General features: G+C 39.3%; 2 protein-coding genes across 9 annotated transcripts in view; one reads left to right on the forward strand and one right to left on the reverse strand.

The window, feature by feature from the left end:
- Positions 1-18,886, forward strand: part of pex5la (peroxisomal biogenesis factor 5-like a) — a 116,034-nt gene extending 97,148 nt beyond the window's left edge. For 2 of the 4 annotated variants that reach the window (XM_017698096.2, XM_017698098.2), the window contains exons 8-14: positions 6,500-6,616; positions 6,759-6,902; positions 8,032-8,102; positions 10,956-11,162; positions 12,812-12,977; positions 15,785-15,942; positions 16,487-18,881. In XM_017698096.2, the coding sequence (XP_017553585.1) occupies positions 6,500-6,616; positions 6,759-6,902; positions 8,032-8,102; positions 10,956-11,162; positions 12,812-12,977; positions 15,785-15,942; positions 16,487-16,688 (1,065 nt within the window). In that variant the 3' untranslated portion in view covers positions 16,689-18,881. Of the gene's footprint in view, positions 1-6,499; positions 6,617-6,758; positions 6,903-8,031; positions 8,103-10,955; positions 11,163-12,811; positions 12,978-15,784; positions 15,943-16,486 lie in introns of all 4 variants that reach the window. The other 2 variants (XM_017698095.2, XM_017698094.2) reach the window with 2 other exon arrangements.
- Positions 18,887-19,716: 830 nt separating this feature from the next.
- usp13 (ubiquitin specific peptidase 13) overlaps positions 19,717-24,206 on the reverse strand; it is a 32,283-nt gene continuing 27,793 nt past the window's right edge. For all 5 annotated transcript variants that reach the window (XM_037534932.1, XM_037534931.1, XM_017698092.2 and 2 more), the window contains exons 19-21: positions 23,185-23,377; positions 22,667-22,751; positions 19,717-21,773 (exon numbers count right to left, since the gene is read on the reverse strand). In XM_037534932.1, coding sequence (XP_037390829.1) covers positions 21,677-21,773; positions 22,667-22,751; positions 23,185-23,377 — 375 coding nt within the window. In that variant the 3' untranslated portion in view covers positions 19,717-21,676. The remainder of the gene's footprint in view (positions 21,774-22,666; positions 22,752-23,184; positions 23,378-24,206) is intronic.

Below are 24,206 nucleotides of genomic sequence, written 5' to 3' on the forward strand. Positions count from 1 at the left end.
GTGTTGGCTAACTGGTCAACAGATATCCACATTGGCTAGCGTTGTAATATGGAAAGAAGGACCATCCTACCCACCCAGAAAGAGCCAAACAACCGATGGCTATAGCATCACTAGGAATCAAACTCACCCATTTTTGTTTAGAGTTGCAGCATAACACTGAGTTCCCAATGTTGTTGTACCTAATCAAATCCAGTCTGGCTAGAAACGATGGTAGCTCAATTTCATGACAAATATAACCACATCTGACCTATGTTAACTTGTGCAATATAAATCTAATTTGCCATTAATAAATAGTAATGCAATTTTACTAAAACACACTGTTTTCTAATTTATCAGTTAGGTTGGATCGCTGGATCACTGGGATTTTAAAGTGGTTGCAACATTGATATATAGCCTTCTTAGCCAGTCCCACTACTCTGGAACCCCTGCAGTTGTGTCATAATTGTTCGTCAAAGTGATACTCAGTCTATCATATAACAATGACTGTTGATTGTTACAGTGTTACCTCTGATAACTTATATGATGGCTTCATCCCCTGATTTGCTCTATCTAGAAGCTCTCCCAGGAAATGGGCTAGCTTGTGCTAAATTTCTTAGCAACCATATACCTAACTTTTGCCATGTCTCAGTGGACAGGAAGGGCTTAGGTTAGGTTGTGGTCTGAGTGCAGTTTGTGTTAGAAACAGTGACTAATTAGAAGGTAGTCTTTCACCCTAGTCAGCACCCATGGCCTTGATCGTTCGTTTCACGGCTAGAGAGAATGCAGGCCGAGCCCTCTTGCCCAGAGGAGGCCACAGCACCCCAGTTAAGCCCTCTGTCACAGCTAGCTGGCTTCTTGGCAGCATGTCAGACTTTATTGCACATATACAGCCGTATCTCTCAGTCTCTTATCGGCAGACTCACCAGCCTGTTAGAGAAAGAGCTCTTTTAAAGTGATATCTGTCTTAACTGACAGCTACTGTATGGCCTTCAGAATTTTTTCTTTCTTAATGACCCCATATATCTCTTTGGTGCCGTAGTCTTGGTTTGTAACTTTAAGCAAGAACTGAATTCCAGGAGATAGTGAGTGATAGGGATATTCTTACAGAGCTGTCTGTTTGTGGAAGCCCACATGTCGAGGAAAAGTACAAAAAAGTACAACCGCTGATTAAAAAAAGAACTCAAACTCTAATAAAGCAGTAAGCCATGAGAAGCAGTATGTTATAATGACTACCACAGTTAAGGGGTGTAACATATCATTCACATATTATTCCATGAATAACAAAATGGTTTTAGTAACTTTAAGTTATTTAATTAATACAGAATTTAATTAATGTGAGCGATCATATGTGTGTGTGTGTGCGTATATCTAGTAGGGCAGAGCAAAACCTAAACACACCTAAAATGTAACACAGATTTTTTTTTAATGTAGTTAAACAGGTTCAAGTAGAATGTGCCTCTGGCCATCTCATATTCCCATAGCCACCTCATCAGGGAATTTTCACAGGAGTCAGGCTGATATTTCTCAAGATTCACTGTGAAGGACTTTTTGGGGTCCTATGAAAGTAACTTTTTTCATCATCAAGTGTTTTTTGAGTTTCTCGGCCTTGTCTTAGTCTTGCCACTCCTGGTCTTGGTCTGAACTCAAAGTCTTTGTCTTAATTCTCTCTGGACTCAGTGTGTTTACGTGACAGAATTCACTCCTTTATAATTTTAATGACTCTCTTACTGGCTGTAACATAGCATCATGTGATATGATGTAAATAACTAGCACTAATAGAAAGCCAGGCTAAACTAAATTGCAGCCTCCACACATCATACAACTATAACACATTGGAATACAGTGGCTGTGTTTACATGCAAAGATTTTTGCCAATCCAATTGAATACAACCGGATTACGGATTCAGACTGAGGTGTTTATGCTCACTCTATTCAACAATCTGATGAAAATCTTCGTTTACATGCCCACTACAAGTAATCCGGTGTAGAATGACACGAATGCAGCGCTGAGAGTAAACGTTACCATGACAGCGAACACCACGTGAGGTCCAGTTGTCGTGAGGGGAGTTTCCAGTTGGCGCGCTTGTGTTTTTAATGGCTTTAAACTGATGTCAGGCTCATAAAAACGTCCTTCACATGTACTTATACAGGAAGACGTCGTGCTCTGAGACCCATAAGCTGGCCGTCTGCCCCACCGCCGTCTTTTAAAGCTCAGAGTATAAACCTCGTCTCCTCTGCAGGGCAGTTTCTGCTCCGCCATGCTGAACAGTATAAACCTTTCGCTGTGACGCGCCGCGCATGTGCAGAACGTTCTCACACCTTCTGATAGGGAATGTAATCGGATTCAGGCGTTTACACGGATATTATTCTTTAACTGATTATTTAGAGGTTTACCCACCTCGTTCAATCGGATAGACATTGTATTCTGAATGGCCTCAATCGGATTAGCCTATTCCGATTGAGGTGTTTACATGGACGTGTTCTATTCCGATTGAGCTATTAGTCGGATTATTAATGGATTATCAGGCTGCACGTAAACGTGGCTATTGAGAGTAATGCAATAATATATATACAGTATCTTCCCATACATATATATGTGGTCAGTTTTCCACTTATCATTTCAAAAATGTGAAATTCTGTACGTAACAATGAAACAAGAGTATTGCTGTAGTACTAGCAGAGTGTAGTTACAAGCATGATTACACTGAATGAAAATGAACTAAAAATTACAGAAATACATACACACAAAATGTCAGAACAATTCATATCTCCAAAACGATATCTTTACAAGAGAAGGAAAAAAAACTGCTTTAGTTTTAATGTAAGTCAATGGTCAGCCTTTTTTCCAAGTCATATATATATATATATATATATATATATATATATATCACTGCTGCTGACATTTTTAGTGTGTACATTTCATGATGAATGAACTAAAAGAAATGACCCAAAATGACTTGGAAAAAAGGCTGACCATTGACTTACACTGAAACTAAAGCAGATTGTTTCCTTCTCTTGTAAAGATATTGTAAAGAGATTGTTCTTCTGACAAAAGTGATACAAATACACACACATACATTTTATATTTATATATATATATATATATATATATATATATATATATATATATATATATATATATATATATATATATATATAATATTATTTATTTATTTTTCTTTTCTAAACTGCTTATCCTTTTGAGTTTCACGGGGTGCTGGAGCCTATCCCAGCATTCATTGAACGGAAGGCAGAAAACACCCTGGACAGGTCGCCAGTCCATCGCAGGGCATAGAGACAGACAGACATACACATCCATACACACTGACTGCACGTCTTTGGATTGTGGGGGGAAATTGGAGTACCTGGAGGAAACCCACACAGACACAGGGAGAACATGCAAACCCCACACCGAAAGGACCCTGGCCGACCATCCGGGGAACCAAATCCAGGCCCTCTTTGCTGTGAGGCAACAGCGCCACCATGACGCCCTATATAAACAAAATTTTACAACTTCTTTTAGCCAGTGTCCAGTGTTTAGCCAGTGATGTGACTAAGACTTGTGGAAGGCCTAGAGTGACCTTTGTTTTCATGAAATTGGTCCCATGTATGGATAATCAAAACGTAATTAGTTGATTCTCTGTCACTCTTACAGTGCTATCCATCCGTCCATCCATCCATTTTCTAAGCCGCTTCTCCGTGCTAACAAATAAGAAATATCGCTTAGCTGTATTTACCTAGATACCACAAAGAAAAACTATTCCTGACTGGTCAGTTTTCCACTTATCAAAAATTTTAAATCCTACACTTAACAATGAAACAAGAGTATTGGTGTGGTTCTTGCGGAGTGTAAGTACAAGCATGATCACCCCTTTTTACCCCCTTTTTGAATACAAAAGAGCTAACAGGCCAGCAGCACTGGACTCATCAGCAATGCTGAACAAGTGGCAGCTCTGAAATGTTGCTGAAATGAAAGCAGCACACTCCTCCTCTCTCCAGCTCTGATGTGTAATACTGCTAAGGATGTTCTTAACCTCCTATTACAGCCTCCTGAAAGATTCAGCCTGACATACATTTCCAGGATGGAGGGGGGGGGGGTAATGAGCTTTCAACTTTGACCTTTGACTAGTTGGACTGCCAGTATGCAGGAGCTGACAGGGGGTCTTCCAATTATAGTAATTGGACTCTTAGTAAAGCTGCACCCATCACAGAGCATAGAAGAGCAATTATCTGCATAGCACGAGGGACAGCAGTGAATAAAATAATGCCTCATCAAATTTGTTAGAACTTGAAGAATCACTCAACACTCTTTAAAGGCCACCATCACACTTAGCAGCAGTTCTCACACCACATTTATCCATTTATGAAGGGCTTATCATTACAAATGAGCTCTATGGCCAAAACTCTTATAACAGTATATTTTTCCGGAACATTCAGTATTGATTATCTGTGTTTTTCAGTTTTCCTAATGCTAGATATTACACCTGAATAGTGAAAAATAAAAAAAATAACAACAAATTAAAAGACTTATTCTGATGGAACATAAATACTGCTATATACAAAAGTCTGTGCGTCCCTGGTCAAATTACATATGTTTTTGTTATTGTTTTTCAGTCAACACATCTTCTGCAGAGAACTCGCTTCTGCACATTTTAATGCATAACTACTGTTTATTTAATCTTTTTAACATATTGGGAAAAATAAACATTTTGCCTGTTGACATATTTAAGTTTGGTCCTTGTGGAGGATGTGTTAACTCTTTTCACTTAGAAAATCAGCAAAATGTGTAATTTGACTGGGGATGTTCAAGCATATAACTAAACACCAAAATATAACAGAAACAAACAGGATGTTTAAGTGCTTCTTCTAGACTTCTTCTCCCTTCCTTTCTCAACCTGCATTATCAAGCTGATACTGATATGAAAATGCTTGATTTTAGTAATTATCATTATTATTTATCACCTCTGCCTACTTTTAATTACATCATTTGATTACATGTGTTAGAGCAGAGGAAACAGGGAAACGCACAGGACTGCTCCACAGGGTCGGCACAGGGCTGCTGTGAAAATGAACATTGTGACTAAACTACAAGGCAGTGGTGAAATATGCACTGTTAAAAGTTCACCATCAAGGTGACATCAGCAAAACATGCTCTTCAAATCAGATATGGCAGTGACGTGTTTGCGAAAACATGCCAGTGATAGAAAAAAGTGCTTTAGCCTCTAGAATAGATACATCATATTCATTCTGTGATGGCTCAATTTCAATTTTTATTTATTACTAGCAAAAAAAAGTTTCCCCTCAATCAGAAATTGTGACAGAGCTTAGTCATCACATGATTGGGACTGGAGTGACTCAACTGCATGACTGCAGGAGAGTCCCTTCCCTCCATCAATATTCATGTGCCGTGATTCATTATTCAGATTGCTGAGTGCGGGGAGTTCAGACTTATGTTGATACGGATTTGAGAGGTTTGTGAGTACAGCGCACACCTGCAGGGAACGTACAGAAGTCACCCTGAACTCGCAATTAGAGATGGAGAAAACAGTTTTTTTTTTCATAAAAGCCTGCTACATGCTGCTGATGGATACTCTGTTGTCCTTAACTACATACCACCTCCCTCAGGTTTAACTTTCTACTATGTACCTTCTATAGTGGTTTCATAGCAGTTGAAGAATAATTCACAGCAATTATTGGATAGTGAGCTAACCTAATAATAATCCTACACTCATGAAAACAAAAATATGTGTCAAAAAGAGTTCTTTGGAATAACGCTATAATAGAACCACTTTTGGTTCCCTATAGAAGCTTTCAGCTGATGTTTCTTTAAAGAACCATTTTTGTGTCTGAGACCAAAGAAACTTTTTAAAGTTTAAAGAACCTCCACACAGTGTAAAGGATCTTTATGAATTAAACGTGTTTTTTCTAGAATTTCACATCCACCGAGAACCCCTGGTGTAGAGTTTAGAGATCATAGAACACCAACCCAAACAAACACCAGTAAACTCAAACATGTGACTGCTTTGCCTCATCGGTATGTGATTGTTGAGACTCTAGAAGTTGAGAGAAGAGAAGACTCTAGTTGAGACTCTTCTAGTTGAGACCACTTCCCTGTTTATACTGTTCTAGAATTTTCTCCCCATTCACAATGTTCTAAAATGTTCTTAGCCATTTAGACTATTCTAGATGGTTCCAGACATCCCATTCACACTGTTCTAGAATATTCTACCCCATACACAGTGTTCTAAAAGGTTCTCCCATGCATTCATACTCTTCTAAAAAGATCTCCCTCAGTGACACTGCTCTAGAATCCGCTTCCTCGTTGACAGTGTTCTAGAATGTTCTTCCCATTGACAAAGTTCTAGAACGTTAAACGTTTCCCCTTCCACACACTGTCCTAGAATTTTCTCCATTCACACTAATTCACTTGGTTTATCAGTTCTAGCCTTTCTAAAACATGTGGCAACATTAGAACATTAGGAGTGTTCATGACTGTTGTTGTTTTAAATGTGTTGTGCAGTCAGACACAGAGTTCTGGGATAAGATGCAGGCCGAGTGGGAGGAACTGGCCCGCAGGAACTGGCTGATGGAGAACGAGCAGGCCCAGATACCCTCCACAGTGTCTCCTCACGAAAAGGTACAACACATTTAGACAAGAAAAAAAATGTTACAGCTAATGTATTAAGAAGCTTTAAAGCCCGTGCATTTATCTCTTTAAAAGCTTTTTTAATGCATCTTGACATATCAGATTATAATGCCTTGAGCACTTTCTGTTGCAGGGATATTACTTCCACACAGACAATCCATATAAAGATTGGCCTAATGCATTTGAAGAGGGCGTGCGGAAGGCCAGAGAGGGAGACCTGCCAAACGCAGTTCTACTGCTTGAGGCGGCCATCTTGCAGGACCCTCAAGACTCTGAGGTAACCGGACACTTGCATTGACGCTCTCTGTGTGATCAAATCAATGACATAAAAACATCAGCATGCAACCTGACAGCACGACTGCCCCTTAAACTCTAAAAACTGGGGTGCCAAAAAGGGTTGTTTGGGGCCATACAAGAACCATTTTAGGTTCCCTAAAAAACCTTGAAATATATATTTATTTTAAATTGTCACTGTAAATGCAAGTTTAAAGACCCTGAACATAATATATCTATCACAATTTTTGTCTAGAACCATATGTCCAAGCCAAGAGCCACTTATATTTAAGAAACTGGCTTTATTTCTCACTCTGAAAGCTATTTACGTATGATACGGCATCATGAGCACAAGAGAAAGGAGCCAATGCATGTGCAAGTAAGAAGACCAGAGAGAGCTCCATTCTCAGTGGAGCAGCAACAGTCAGTCATTCACTGTAAATTGAAAATTTACAAAAAGTCTATTTTCTGTTGAATAATGATCTTTAATTCCCTTAACCTCCACTGGCTAACTTACAGCCCAGAGAGGATTATCCCACTGCCTGTGGAATTACCCTGGGCTGATTAGCAATTGATTCTCTTGTGCTAGAAATTCTAAGGAGTACGGCTCATGGAGACCAGATATATGAAGCCAGTTTTCAGAACAAGCCAGTGAAATATTGTGTATCACAGTACGAAATCATAACAGTTAAAATCTCATTAGCTGCAGCTGTTCTGGGCTCAGTTTCCCTGAAAAAGCAGCACAGTGTTGTCCTAACCGTTATAGACAATGATACTACTTTTGGAAGACACCCTATCCATCAATGTCTCAAGAAAGTATATAATCTGGCCAGTGCACCTTCTAGTTGGCCATTGCACTGTGACTGAGAAGCTAGCTAGAATCTCGCATAAAGCCATTCATATACACTTTACATACCTTAAACCACTGCTGTACTTGAATAACAACAGCAAATGTCACCTGGGGAGAGAAGTTCATTCTATCAAGCACTTAACTGCCTCCATGTTCCGTGGGCCTTGCTAGAATGAGTCATTTTTCCTTGCACAGCGCTATGGGCCCTGAACAATACAATCACCTCACTGGGGTCAAGGTGATAACCCAGCTATTCAGCCTTCAATACCCATTGTCTTTTCAGGCTTGGCAAGTATTGGGGACCACACAGGCAGAGAATGAGAACGAGCAGGCAGCAATTGTCTCCCTCCAGAGGTAAGGAGGTGCAAGTGCATAAGACCCTAGAGAATGTTGATTTCCAATATAAATGCTTTTCATTCAAAGCACACTGTCAAACATGCATCATCGTGTGAAGTTGAGTCACGATGTAGTATCCACTATGAGATTTAAAACTTACTTAATTCAAGAATTTTGCATAATTCAGTCATTAAGCTGTAAACAATGTCATTCAGAGTGTTAAATGTTAAATGTGCTGTTCTAAAGAAACCAAGCATATTTTCACAGGGGTGGTGAGAGGAACCAGATGTCAGAAGCATTTTAAAAGCTCTAAATGCTACCTCACAGAAAGCTTGTGCAGAAAATAAATACATTACTTGATGCCCGAGACATTTTTGAAGGTAAATTTGAGATAAATCCATTTATTGTGCTGAGGTACATGCAGGACATTGTAAGGAAAGCACTACTTAGATTTACTACTATTTTACCATTACTTGCATTACATATAAAGCTCAGAAGAAGTGTAGGTTCACTGATCATTTTAGATAGTAAATTAAGTGGCTGTAGTTGTGTTGTAGACATCAAAAACAGTAATACAGTTCCACCAGTGGCGGAAGCAGACAGAGCTCTCTGCTATGTCCTCTCCTGATTCCAGTATAGGAGCACCATAATAAAGGGGTGATCCAATTAAAATTGCATTTCATAAGCAGCCGAGCCTTTGGGAGATTACATTCATTGCAGATAGAGAGGCCATAATCTCACACAAGCTCTCCTCTGCGCGACCAAGGGTGAAAACTCCAATCTGTGAGCGTTAATCACCAGTGACACTCTCAGAGCCAATGCTCACTCTGTTCCATCACCACTATAGATATTTTGTCTTATATATATATATATATATATATATATATATATATATATATATATATATAAGTCTTATTTTTGGTATCTAACATAGTTTTTGTATAATTTTCAAATGGAATGACTTCTTGATGCTGTTGTCACATTTGCTTTGGTGAATGAAGATATAATAAAGCCAATTTTATTTTGTTGTGAAATATAATTCACAAACAAAATAAAAATCTAGAAAGACATCATTGTCCATTATTATCACTCTGATGAAACAAATTTTGAATATTGCGTTATTAATATAAGCATATGCTCGATTTGAAATCAGTGTAACCAACAATAAAGGCAGCGTGGTGCTTCTTTTATATAGTGATAGAAAATGCTGTAGTGCACAGAAAGGCAGGTGATACATTTTACCATGACCATGGACATGCACATATCTGCTCTCATGCACATGCACATAACTACTCTCAGGGCAGATTTTTATGAGATAAAGGGGAATTTCACTGAGGTTTTAAAATTTCTGCAGAATTCAGCAGTTACTGATATCTGATATATGAGTAGGTGACAGTCATTTTATTTGCTGTCCATACATACCTGTGAACCTACACAGTCAGCACTTTATTAGGATCACTGTACTAATACCGTATAAGGCCTCCCTTTGCTCTCAAAACAGCCTCAGTTCTTCGTAGCCTAGATTCCACAAGATGTTGGAAACATTTCTTTGACATTCTGGTCCATGTTGACATCACTCCTACAAAATTTTCCGGTGCACTTTCATGTGACGAATCTCCAGTTCTACCCCATCTTGAAATTGTTCTGCTGGATTCATATCCAGTGACTAGGAAATACCACTGAAGATCACTGAACTCTTTGTCATATTCATGAAATCAGTCTCAGATGACTTTTGCTTTGTGACATGGTGCAAAAGAAGGTGCAAAAGGTCTTGAGGGGGTGTACATGACCAGCAGTAATACTCAAACAGGCTGTGACATGCAAGCGATAATTGATTGGTATTAATGGGCCAAAATTGTGCCAAGAAAACATTCTCCACACCATTACACCACCTCCGTCAGCCTGGACTTTCGAGACAAGACAGATTGCTGACCCTGCCATCTGTGTGCCACAGTAGAAATCAATATTTATCAGACCAGGCTGCGTTTTTCCACTCTTCAGCTCTAGTTTTTAGGAGCCTGTGCCCACTGCAGCCTCAGCTTTCTGTTCTTGGTCGACAAAAGTGGAACCCAACAAGGTCTTCTGCTGTTGTAGCCCACGGTTCGATTGGATGTGCACTCTGAGATGCTTTTCAGTCTTTGATAATTGTACAGAGTGGTTATCTGAGCAACTTTAGCCTTTCTGGAGGCTAAACCAGTCAGCTGGAATCAGTCTGGCCATTCTCTGTTGACCTCTCTCATCAACAAGGCATTTCTGTCTGCAGAACTTTTTTGGAGGGAGCTTTTAGAGGTGGATGTCTAGTTTTCCACCATTGTTAACAAATCTGACTTGATAGATGTCTCTAGAATAGAGCAATTCACTCCAAGCTACTCAGAATGACTATGTTAACATTTTAATCATTTCATTCTGTAGAATCATTGGAATTGGAATTCCCCTTTAAAATTAAAGTCTCTCAACATATCACTGGTGAAATAGGGTGATGAAAGGGTTACAGTAGTGAGATTTTTGTTGTTTATTTGATTTTGTTTCTTTCTGTTTTTTTTTTTTTTGTCTACCAGGCTGCAATTTTGTAACAAACAAAAACAGATGCCCTGTTTTGAAAGGTTTTCTTTATTGAATACTTATGGAATCTTCTGCACCTTTATGAAGTGCACGTTGTACATCTTCAAGCACAGGCACACTTCAGATGACACACGTAGTCACCCATAAATTAAAAACAGAGCTAATCAGGAAGTGCCTGCCTCTCATTATGTTGGTTGCGAGCTCATTAGTGTCCATCAAAGCTGCAGTCCTTTTGATGCTGCCCTGCACTCTGTGTGTGTCTGTGACTGTGTTTGTGTGTGTATGTAACGTGTGTGCGCACATGTACAGGTGTCTGGAGCTCCACCCCAACAACCTCCAGGCCCTGATGGCCTTGGCAGTGAGCCTGACCAACACAGGCATGAAGCAGGATGCCTGCGAGGCGCTGCTGGGCTGGCTGAAGCACAACCCCAAATACAAACACCTGCTGAAGACCCGCAGTCACCTGCAGGGCTCGCCCGGATCCCGCCGCCTCTCCTGCACTTTACCAATGCCATGGTGGGACCCTAAAAAGCTATAATGATAAGTTGGTCAGATTGAGGGACATAAATTCTCTTAACTTAAATGTTGGGTTATGATGAGCCAAGACATGTTTGGTGTTAAAAGTTTGCTTCTTTAGTTTTGTACTTACATACAGTGTAGCCAGAGGTGGGTAGTGACTAGTCATGTTTACTAAAGCACATGATGTGAAGTAAAATATTGATGGATTTGTACTCTCTGGAGTATTTTCAAATCAGAATACTTCAACATATCCTCAAGCATATAAGTAAAGGAATCTACTTTTTACTCAATTGCATTTTTGCCATTCATATTTGGTTAGTAATTTGTGTTTTGTATTTTATTTAATTTTTGACTGACTTTGAAACTTTAGCATTTGATTTTAGACCAAAAGAATACCAATAAGTGAAAAACAAAGCAGTATGCACTTTAATCCCAATGCTGATAGATGCTGAGAGATTACTAACAGGCTTGGCTGCAGTTATGTAAATTATTCAGTACTTAAGTAGTTTTTTTGACCTGATTCTTTTGTAGTTCTACTCAGGTTTTTTTGGGAAGGCACTTTTATTGGAGTCATTATTTTGCTTTTGCTTGAATGTAGGGTTAGGCTACTCTACCCACCACTGAATATAGCTAACAAGTTATGGAAACGTTTACCCTGCAAATAAGCACCATGCATATCTATAAAGTTACACAAATAGATGTCAGATAGCTAAAAATGATAGTAGCAGTGATATTTAAGCCTGGATTTTGTGTCAGAAACCACATTAGTAAGTGTACATGAGATTACCTAACAACTCAAGAAGGTTTGAGGCAAGTATTTGATGATTTAGGTATCACACAGTCGTATAATGCTGATTGATGCTGTATAAGCTTCCATTACTTGTTTGCAGGTCTGTTTTTAAACATTTGGGAGCCTACATACTCTGTGCCACTGTGGCACTAAGAAAAGAAAAATTTAAACAAATGTAAAAAAACAGAATGCAATGATTTGCAAATCTCATAGACCCATATTTTATTCACAATAGAACATACAACATAGTATATCAGAAAGTGAGATATTTTACCATTTCATGAAAAACATTAACTAATTTATAACTTGATGGCAGCAAGGCATCTCAAAAAAGTTTGGAGAGGGGCAACAAAAGGCTGGAAAATCAAGTGATACTAAAGCATGACCTCGCAGAAGAAGAGTCCATGTGCTGAACTGGCCTCCCTGCAGTCCAGACCTCCTCCTCACCAATAGAAAATCCGGCAAAGAAGACCCAGGACTGTTGAGCAGCTAGAATCCTACCTCAGACAAGAATGGGACAACATTCCTCTCCCAAAACTCCAGCTATTGGCCTCCTCACTCCCCAGACATTTACAGACTGAAACAAGAGAGGATGCTACATGATGGTAGACTAAATCAGAACTGTTTATCAGAACTATTACTTTATGTAAAGGAGAAGGACCACAGGTCTCAAAATTATTAGAGCAGTAAAAGTAACAAACATTCTTTACTATTACACAGCCAGCACGATGTGTGGCAGATACACACAGAGGACAGGTGCTGTGTGAAGGACAGTAGCTCCAGTAGACACTCTCTATTCACTCCCTCTCACTCTCTGTCTGATTTTATTCCCCTCTTTCATTCTCTGCTGTCTCAGCTCTCTGCTGCCAGAGGTGAAGGAGCTGTTTCTGGAAGCTGCAGGGCAGAACTCAGACATCATTGACCCAGACTTGCAGACGGGCCTAGGAGTGCTTTATAACCTCAGCTCCGAGTTCAACAAGGCTGTGGAAGCCTTTAACGCTGCCCTGTCCGTCCGGCCAGAGGTCAGTCTCAGTACTCAAGTCCAGTCTCGAAGCAGCGAAAAGACTCTAATATAATAAAAATGAAAAATATTTTAGGCTACATATTTCTTATTTCTCCATGTTACACTTTACAAAATATGTAATAAAATATGTCATTTGATAATATAACTCTTGTATAATCAGAATGACTGTACAATTACGACACAAATGAATTTCAGTTTTTCCCTTCTCTTTTTTTGTTCTGAAAAAAATCTTAACCTGCTCTTGGTCTTGTCTCAGTCTCGCCACTCATAGTAGGTCTTGACTTGGACTTGCCTCTAACAGGCTTGACAGCAACACCTGTTCTCGGACTTGCCTCTAATGGTCTTGACTACAACATTTGTTCTATTTGTCCTTTCATTATTACCTGAACTAATAATTCATTTTGAACTTGAACTTGAGGGGAGCTTTATATTAATAAGCCTGTGGGTCACCTTGTCTGCGATTGATGCTTGCTAAGCTCTGTTCAGTCCCCCTGCGTAGACCACATTTACACACAATCGAAAATCCTCCCCATCTATTTGACTTGGTAATGTGTACTCGCCTGCTGGGGAGCTCAGATCCTGAATACAATGAAAGACAATGTCGACATCACTGTTCCAAAAAACTAAGACCAGGCCATCCCTGGGGTGCGGGCACCTCACATACAGCCACACAGACAGACACACACACCGCTAGTGCACAGCTCCACTCAGTAAACACAACTGCCTTTCTACCAGCACATAGGAGATGGGCTCAGTGGAACGATAAAAAAGCGAAGACCCTGAGAAGAGACAGATAATAGCATCCATTTTAAATATTAAATTAACTTTAAGATCTACTGCTACTGTGAGATTTGCATTTTCCCAGATGGCTGACATGGATATACACCAGATTAAACCTCAGCAATGGTATCAGTGTTAAATGTCTTTGCATGTACCTGCAGTATCATGGTGGGATAACATAAATCCACAGTAAATAATATAGAGAGTGACATCTCGGAGAAATAGCCATAAAACAGGAGGCTGTTTGGACTTGTACATGAGCTCACTGGTAGAAATATAAGAAAAGGCACAATCCAAATATTCCTCTTATAAAAAAATGCTACTTTAGATCAGTTAGAATGTACAGATTCATACAATCAACACAGACAGTAAACATGTCTTAAAAGTGACATACAGCAGTGGTGGAAAAAGTACAGGAACTACATGAAAGTGTGAGTACTGTGTCAAAATCTTATTAAGTTTTAAGTGGACGTATTGGGCCAAAAATATACTTGAGTAAAAGTCAAATAAGCACTGACACTTAAACATACTCAGGTATATAATACACACACACACACACACACACACATTTTCTAAGCTGCTTCCCCCTCAGGGTCACGGGAGGTATATAATAAAAAAAGGTAAATGTTTTAATGGATAACATTAAGAGTCCAAAGTGATTTTGAGCTTAGCATGTTCTACTTGACCTACACGGGCAAGTCTGCCTGTTCTTAACACTTAAAATAAAACAAAAAAAACTCTGTACTGCAGCAACACACTGTACTTCTGCTTCTCATCTGAATTAGCACATTTGTGGGCAGTTATATTTTACACAAACATTAATGTGATTGCATGTTTTCATTTTAACTGTTATAGTCTTTGGGATATGTAATGAGTAGTGTAAAGGTCTGAATGGAAGTTTGTTTTTTCTCCTGGAAATGTAACAGCACAAGTATTTTATTTCAGGAATACTCAGGTAGAAATCTTTACACATACTTACACTATATGGTCAAAAGTATGAGTTTGTTGGACGTCCCATTCCAAACCCATGGGCATTATTATGGAATTGCCCCCCCTACTTTTCAGCTACAACAGCCTCCACTCTTCTGGGAAGGCTTTCCACAAGATTTTAGAGTGTGTCTGTGTGAACTTGTGCCCATTCGAAAAGAGGTCAGGCACTGATGTTGTACGAGAAGGCCTGGCTCCCAATCAACATTCCAGTTCATCCCCACTGGAGTTCCTCCACACCATCCTCATTTAAGTCTGTATTTATGGACCTCACGTTGTGCTCAGGGGAAAAGTCATGCTAGAACATGAATGGGCCTTCCTTTAACCTGTTTGCCATGAAGTTGGAAGCATGTAATATGTCATTTTTAACACACTTCAGCACCCACTCTGTGAGTTTGTGTGGTCTGCTGCTTTGTGGCTGAGCTGTTGTTGCTCCTAGATGGTTTCATTTCACAACAATAGCACTTACAGTTGACTGGGCACATCTAGCAGGGCAGACGTTTTACAGACTGACTTGTTGTGAAGATGAGATTGTATGACTTTGCCACATTTGAAGTCACTGAGCTCTTCTGTTCGACCCATTCTACTGCTAATGTTTGTCTGTGAAGATTGAGTGGCCTGAATTTAAAACATCTGTTAGCAAATGGGTGTGGCTGAAACAGCTGATCTAAGTAATTAGGGGGTGTCCACATAGTGTAATTATAGAAGTATATGAAGTTACTTATTTTCCACCCCAGAAAAACTTTTCCTGTTTTTCTAAATCACTTATACTTCAATACCTTTTTAAGACTTTTTTGTACTGTTTTTATGCGTCTTTATGAAATCCATCCATCCATCCATTTCCTAAGCCGCATCGCCGTCAGGGTCACGGTCTTTATGAAATCAGTCTGCACAAATTATTTTTAAAAATAGGCTCTAAGTAAATAAAAAGATTATAAAACTTCTTGTGTGCAGTAAAGGCTGAAGTTGCTAAAAGCTTCTGAAGTTTCTGATAATCAAGGAGCTAAGTGCATTACTTTCCATTCTTTCTTCTGACAGGACTACTTGTTGTGGAATCGTCTTGGGGCAACGCTGGCTAATGGAGACCGCAGTGAGGAGGCGGTAGAGGCTTACACCCGGGCCCTGGAGCTCCACCCTGGCTTTATACGCTCACGCTATAACTTAGGCATCAGCTGCATCAACCTGGGAGCGCACAGGTATGAGAGCTCTGCTTATGATTTCTACTTTTTGAATATTGAGCACTATTAAATCTGGATTCTCAGTTAAGAGTGGGTTCTTATTCCGAGAATTATTCATGTTATTTGCCCAGATTACCACAGATAGCTTTGATTGAAAGGTCATAGCCTGGATTTTCACATCAGTATTAAGTAACTGGTGTCACACTCAATAACAATAACAACACATAGCAGATTTTATTATTACTTTAGTGTGAGGTGGATTGGAATAGGACTGCTAATACTGATGGAGCTCTGGGTTCAGTCAATTACAGAAGGTAATTCACTCAGCAGTTATTATTGTCAGAGTTAACCACAGACATTGCAGATTCACATTGGATTAAAATGGCTAATCTCATTGGTAATTAAGTTACCTCTCCTGGTAAAACAAATTTAGCTTGACTCAGGCTTTACAGCACAAAACTAAATGACACTCGTCCACATCTCAGGCTGATTGAATTTAGATGATCCTAATTTCCATTCAAAGCAACAAGCGAACCATGTAGTACTTTTGCTGTTCCTGCAGGGAGGCTGCCAGCAATTTCCTGACAGCACTCGGTCTGCAGAGGAAGAGCAGGAGCCGGCAGTTCTCGCACCAGGTCATGTCTGGAAACATCTGGGCAGCCCTGAGGATAGCCCTGTCTATGCTGGACCAGCCCGAGCTTTTCCAGGCGGCTAACATCGGGGACCTGGACTTACTCATGAGAGCCTTCAACTTGGATATGTGAACTAGGAAGCCCTTTAGACTGCGTACAAGCCAAGAACCCAAAGCCCTTCATAGGAAGTAACCCGTTACCTGCGTTACAAACTGAGTCTTTTATTCTTTTTCGCAGAGCACCTTTACATTCCTGCGGACTGCTGGTGCTTAATGAGAGACAGTTTCTGACGGATTTGCACTGCAGCAGAAGATTTCCCCGAAGAGCACAATGCCTGGCAAAGATTGTAGAAGTATGCCTTAGAGAAAATATCAATTAGTGACGACTCATCCAGTGGAGCTGGGACATGCTGTAAGAACTCTGAAATACAGTTTGTACCTCTCGCAACCTGAAAAGGGTCCCAGGTTCTGTATGACAAAGCTGATAACATTTGCATTGACAAACAGTTCAGAGCAATAGTTTGAAATTGCTTGAGAAAAGATTCAGTAGTTCAGCCCTCATATCCAATTTTTATGAAAAAAGCAACAACTTTCAATATTCAGTAGAGTTAATAATGATCAGTAACCCATTGGTAAATGAATGGGCAGTATCTTCATCAGACTTTTGTTGCACTGCACTAGATTCAGGATCCCTGTAGATGCTTTCCTTATCACTGCACTGCTAGAAAAAAGGCTCTTCCTGTTTGTTGCTGTAACTAGGCCAGAGTGTAAAGCCTTATTCAAGATGCATGATGAACAATTAGCTATTTCAGAGACTTTATGAAGATGATTAGCAGATGGAAGCCATTACCTGCCATATCTTCCTTCTTCAAACAACTTGTCAACGGTCACCGAGAACTTTTCCTTCCAGTTTCACTAATTTCAAGGCTTTCTGTTTGAACACCTTTACCCTGTCTCTGAATGCCATAGTGATTGTTTTTGATGCACAGAAGAAGCAGGCGGTCCTCGACATTGTTGCTTGCCATGAAGTATAATCATGTACCACATATTCAGTCACTTTCAACTTTGTGTCATTTTTTTTTTCCACAAAGGCCTGTGGCATTATTGCAATATGTGTCTTAATGCTAATGTGATTGATCCAGACACAAATACTAATGTTTGAGGCTCAGTAGGTTTGACTTAATATGGTCCTAAAAGAGCTGTGTGTTGCATGCCTTAGGCAAATGTGGCAAGAGGGAAGTGTCAAAAAATGCTATGCAAAATTTATCACATGCCTGGGTTGAATTTCCTGGGAGCAGGACAAGTAGTATTGTTCAGATGAATCTAATTACACCACACCTTTAACATCATCTATCCGTGATATGTTTAAGAATATATATACTATATATATATATAATTGGCTGCAACTGTTTTCCCAAAGACTCCATAAATGTGCCCAATACACAATACTCAGTACATTTCTTGGCAGTAACATGGTAGCAAATTGTATACCAGCTATTTCAGATTTAGCCTGAATGACCAAATCTGTTTTGGATTTATTTTGTAATATTGTTTTTACATCCGGCTTCATCTTTGCGTCTTGGTTACATGGAATAATCTAAGAGCCCTGTAAACTGCTCTGGGATCCAAACAGAACAGGTCTGTGCTAGATAATCGCTTGCTACTGTAAATTCTATTCTGGCTGCATTAGTAGACCCCGAGGAAAGCCTCCCCTTTTTTAGAACTTTGTACAATCTCAGGTGAGATTATTTAGATGACCTTATACTACTCTAGAAGAACTCCTAATTTAAGAGGACCGCATGCTGAATGCACTTATTTTTGAATGCAGTAGCTTTATTTATATGCATGAAATTGTCATGCCTCTTTTACTCTATTCTACCCTTTATTTCTATGACATATATATAACAATCATAACAGTTTTGCATTTCAAAACATACTGATCTTTGCATATGGCATTTATCCTAAACACAAACTATGTAATAGTAATCAGTTTTGCAATGCAACGAGTACTCTATAGACAAAATATTCTTTATTGTATACTTATTCATACTATTCTCACATAAGACCAAATTTACTGAAGCCTGTATTGCAAGCAAAGCTTATTTAGTTCAAGGAAGCTGGCTGTATGGACAGCGATCTGTCATGAATCAGTCCTTTACTAATCCTTTACTAGTTTCTTGATGCTGAAACTACATCACAGGCTTCATTAAGTCTGGTGCAATATATTTAAACATAGCAAAATATATTAAAATATCCAGCAAACATAGAAAAGCGATCTTTTAAAATAAAAAAAATGCAAAGTTTTGTGTGCTTGTCTGTTTTTAATGAATTTTTACCTTATGTTGTTCACACTCCCACTCTCTCTCTCTCTCTCACACACACACACACACACACACACACACTTTCGTGTTGAAACCAGTTTAAGTATACTTGTGCTTTGTGACAAGACACATGATCATTCTAGAAATAGTCATTAGTGGATTGGTGAGCAACAATACTCTGTGGCATTACACACCATTACACACTGCCACCACCAGCTTGAATTATTGACGCAAGGCAGGTTGTGTCCATTGATTCTTGTTGTTTACATCAGATTCTGACCCCACCATATGGATTCAAGCAGAAATTAAGATTAGGTCCCATTTTTTCCCATTTTGAACTGTATAGTTGGAGTAAGGCTTTGCCCACTGTAGCCTTTAGATTCCTGTTCTTGGCTGACAGACGTGAAACCCAATGTGGCTTTCGGATGTTGTATGTAGCCCATCTACCTCAGGGTTTGACGTGTTTTACATTTGGAGATGCTTTTCTGATCACCACTGTCTGCTCGAACAGCATGTGAAATACACCTGAAACACACAAACCAGCCCATAATGCTACACTCAACGTCTAAAGACCATATTTTTGGCTCAGTCTAATGTTTGATATAAACATTAAGTTAAGACTTTGACCTAAATCTACGTCTACGTGATTTCATGCACTGTGCTGCTGTCACATGATTGGCTGAGTGGAGAATGGCATGACTGAACACAAATGATCTTAAAAAATGACTGGTTAATGCATTTTATCAGAAGCTTAATCAGACGTATCAAAACATAAGATTCCTCAATGGATTCCAAATACTGCAAAAAAAAGGTAATTTTAAAAAAACAAAACGACCAAAATAAATCAACAATCATGTGGTTTATTGAATAATCCAAACATGAGTAAGGAGTTCAATTGCAAAGATTGGTACTGTGAACGTGCCCACTTTTGCCCTTCATAAAGTTCTGTTGTAAGTCATATTTGAATAGAACAATCCATTACAGAAGACCTTACACAATCTGTGGAAATTTGTATTGTAACTATAGGAGTTGGCACACTTCTTTTTGCAAAAAAAAAAAAAAAAAAAAAGAAATAAAAACTTGTACCACTTGGCATTCACTTCCATGAAAAAAAAAACAAAAAACGAAGAAACAGATGAACCACAAAAGATCAACTATACAATTCAAAACATCAACTGGCTAACTTCCGAACATTAGTGCACAAGCTAATTATATCAAGGCATGTTTGAGAAGGAGGCGATCAGAGTGTCAGCCTACAGAGGCCTCCTAAGAGAAAAGGGAAGACGGGAAGACCGCAGAGACGTACAGCATAAGTATGCCTTGTTCTTTAGCTTTCCAGCTACCCTTTCAAATAAGAGTGAAAGACAGAGAACGAGAGGAGAAAAAGAGCAAGAAAGTGAGAGAAGCAAGCTGCACTGTATCAAAGGAACCTTTCCTTGTGTGCTGAATTGTGTATTTTGGGCAAACGTCCCATAGATGAACTATTTATGGCCAGTATAGTTGGGGTTTTCCTGGGGTCAAGAGAGAAAACAATATCCATTCCTCATATGCATCTTCCTTTATACTTTTGGGAGGAACAGAGGGGGAAAAAGAAGAGACTCAAAAAATCATAAAGCTTGAGAACGATTTGGTATTACTGAGCACCATAGAGAGTACATTCAATGTGCACGGCACTGTAATATCTGAAAAAGACTGATATCTGAGTTTTATGTAAAACGCTGCATATGATATTAGGAATTCAGATCAACTTGTCACTACATATTGCTTAGTTATTGGATACAAATAATCTGTCGCTATATGTTATAAGGGAGAATAAACTGAGATGGAAAAGAAAAAAAAAAAAAAAACTTCAGCTTTGATGAATTAGACCTGTCCAGCCAGAGAAGCTGGAAGAGGTCATGAGAGTAAAGCACTTTACTATTGCACAAAAAAAAAAAAAAAAAAAAAAAAAAAAAAAAAAAAAAAATCATTGGTACATTTTCCCATCATATAACACTGACCTAGATGTCAACCTGCATGACTTATTGTATTCCCACTGTGCTGAAGTTTTCCAGGATATAAAATAAATCAGCTTGTATCAATCAAAACATCAAAAGATATGTAAGGATACTGTTCCAGTGCATTGGTTCATTCCTACAAAGAAACACATACTCCTTCTTCCTTCAAGTCAGTCTTCCTCTGCTTGAGCCATCGGTGAGTAGTTGTGCACGACATTATGGTACCTTGATTCCATTTTGCCTGCTTTCCTTTCCTTGTGCAGTACACAGTAATGTGTTCCAGTGCTCATCCAAAAAATGTAATTCAAAGTAGCGTTTAGAGCAGTACGTGGGGCTGGCAGTAGCGATACTTCCACATCCAGGCACACGTGTATATTTTCCAAAATAAAGGGGAAAAAAATACGAAGTATGTACCACTTGAAAAATACTGGCACAGTAACTCAAGGCATAGAAAGAGAAAAGAAATCTTTGAGTATATATTAGGACATTAATCTGCATATTTCAAAATTGCACACATCCCTCTGTACCTCTAGTACAGAATATATGCCACTCTCAACAAAGTAACAATAAAGAAATAACCAATCACGCAAGCTGAACAAACACATTCATTCCCCCTCTCTGACCATGCCTGTATTGTAGTGAGCTTTGAGCTGGTCTTGGTGGGGTGTGAGGGTTCCTCTCTCCGTCTCTTCCATGTGAATGGCTCTCGGGAGTCCAGCAGTGTCAGTGGTGTCCTCCTCCTCCTCCTCCTCCTCCTGTGCGCCCCGCAAGCTGTGCAGCTCTACGGTTGGGAAGGTGCAGGTCTAGCAGCTGGACAGGCGTCGGTAAAAGTAAATGTAGCCTAAATTTTTGGGGGGCCTTTCTGACAAACATACTTTGTGATCATTGTAAATCACCCATCTAGGGAAGAAGAAAAAGATGTTTTTACTAATTACATACACAATGTTCTTAATTTTAAATCAGAAATAGTCTGGCTAAACAATTTCCACCTTTTTAAATGTGGGTAATATTTGGTGTCTCAATTTCTCTTTATTAGTTTTTCACTTGAGCTAAAAGGCTAATGTAGCTAACAAGCACCAGAAGCATATAACTCACTGGCCAACATCATGTGAACTGCTTGCCTGAATCATCATGCACCTGCTTTAAAATGTGTGTTAAGTAATCTCAAATAAACAGGCTTGATTTCTGCCAATGTATGGCATATCAGGTATGTTTCCATCCAAAAGATGGAATAATGGGATCATGTTTAATGCTTCAAAAAGTTGATTACACAGAAAATGGAACTTGCAATATTGGATGAATGTCTTTAGTAGAAAATTTGTTTATCGATACCTCAAACACTATGAAAGCATACACTGGAAATCATTTTTCCCCCCCAAAAATATGTACTGTTATCTGACATTTCCCTCCTGTGCCTCTCACTACAAACACAAACAGCATGGTGGAGAGATTTATCTGGACTGAGAAGACGTCCAAAAAAGGCTACAGCTCAAACAGCTTCACATGCCAGAACTGGCTGAAAATCTATTTGATGAAAGCAAGCATTTTTTAAATGCCTTTTTATATCACTTTTGAAGAAAGTTTATGGAAGCATTGCTATTATTATCTTGTTTGTATCTATACAAATGGATGAAAGTATTAAGAACATTAGTAGCAGTGATCCTGAAGCTTGAATTTAGTTTCTATCTCTGACCATTTTTACACATAACAGTATGTCAAACACTTGCGGTATGATGAAACCTGTGTACATTAGATTTTTCCCTGAGCCTTTCCTTTAAAGTAAAGAAACTTACCTTCCTTCCTTTTTGATATGACATACATAATGACCAGACATTGTGGATGTTCCCATGTGACTTATGAAAGCAAAGAGTTCATATCCTGCAATTAAACACAGAAGATTTCATTAATATCCACTGCTAAGTCATAAGCAAATAGAAGCACATGCAGACAGCAGCAGTAATGATTCTGGTCAGCTAAGTGTTAGCAGGGTTCAAAATGTGGCAGAGATCTTAGGGGGGCATCTAAAAGCTCAGCTAAATTGTTCTGCAATTTTTGGGGTAGTTCAGCACTTGAGTGAAAAACGGAAATCGTTTTATGAAATCAAGGTTGATAATTTGTTTGGTTGTAATTGAAGGTAAAGTGAAATAACACAGGACCCCACCAGGTTTTGTCTCTTATGTGGGTCCTTCAACTCGTTTGAGATGGAATGACCCGGGACTTCCCACCAGCCTTCCAATTCAAACCCTGTAAGTTGGTCTGTGCGTGTGCGATAGAGGACCCATCTAAAGACATTTGATCAGAGGGCACTTACGTCCAGGGCCATCTCGGACACGGGGACTTGACAGCTCCTGGTCTGGGGACAGAGTGGAGTCACTGTGTGCATTGGCATTTGAGAAGCTGGTGTCATTGGGCTCCGTATCAGCCATGTCTGACATGGCCTCACTCTCCTCCTCACTCTCCGGGTGGGTGAAGATCCAGTCCAGCGCCCGCTCCAAGTTATTATTCTGTTAAAATAACCCAGCCAAGTTTCAAATTGAATTACTCATCAAAGAAGAATCTAAACTATAACATCTAACCTCACTTAGCTAATCAAGGACCCCTGACGGATGTAATTGGATGGATCATGTGAGGTCGATTAGGGTTGGAGCAAAAATCTGCAGGATGATGACTGCTTTACATAGTGTTTCTGTAAATTCAATGTTATTTAAATTCATTTTATCAAAGTGAATTCTAATAAACATCAAGTATGTTATTTTAGTACAGTACATATTTTTGTAGTGTTTCCTTTGACAACAAAATGGCCAGGCAAAAACTCGAGCTCTTTTTGAACGTCACAAGCATCAGTTCCTTTATTCAGCTGCCAAAGTCACTGCATGGTGGTGTTAAAGCTCAGGCCTTAATCTGAAATAGGAGTATGATTCACAGCAAACACCAGCCCTGAAAGCAAAAGTGGTCTTACGCCCACTCATTTTTCTGTGCCAGTGTAGGCTGTGTATTATGAGCACTTCCTCTTGTTACTATGCTATTACTGGTCTGTGCGCAAGACCCTGCTGTTTCACACCTCCCCCTGTCTCTGACCGCAACAGCTCTGTATGTAAAACACCAGATAATCATTTAGTTGGAAGCGCAAAGACAAAAGAAGGATGTTTTTGCCTCGTCTTCTGAAGTGACAGGTCCAAAAAAAGGTGCCACAAAGACTTGCAAGACACTCTATAAATAAACCGACTGCAGAAAGTGGGATGACGTTTGTTCCAAAATTCCAAAGTTCATCCTCTAAACAACGTCTGTTTGGTCACTGCTTTTCAGCAACATTATCAATTAAAACTGCATTTC

Source organism: Pygocentrus nattereri, chromosome 26, assembly GCF_015220715.1.
Source record: "Pygocentrus nattereri isolate fPygNat1 chromosome 26, fPygNat1.pri, whole genome shotgun sequence".
NCBI classification, from domain to species: domain Eukaryota; kingdom Metazoa; phylum Chordata; class Actinopteri; order Characiformes; family Serrasalmidae; genus Pygocentrus; species Pygocentrus nattereri.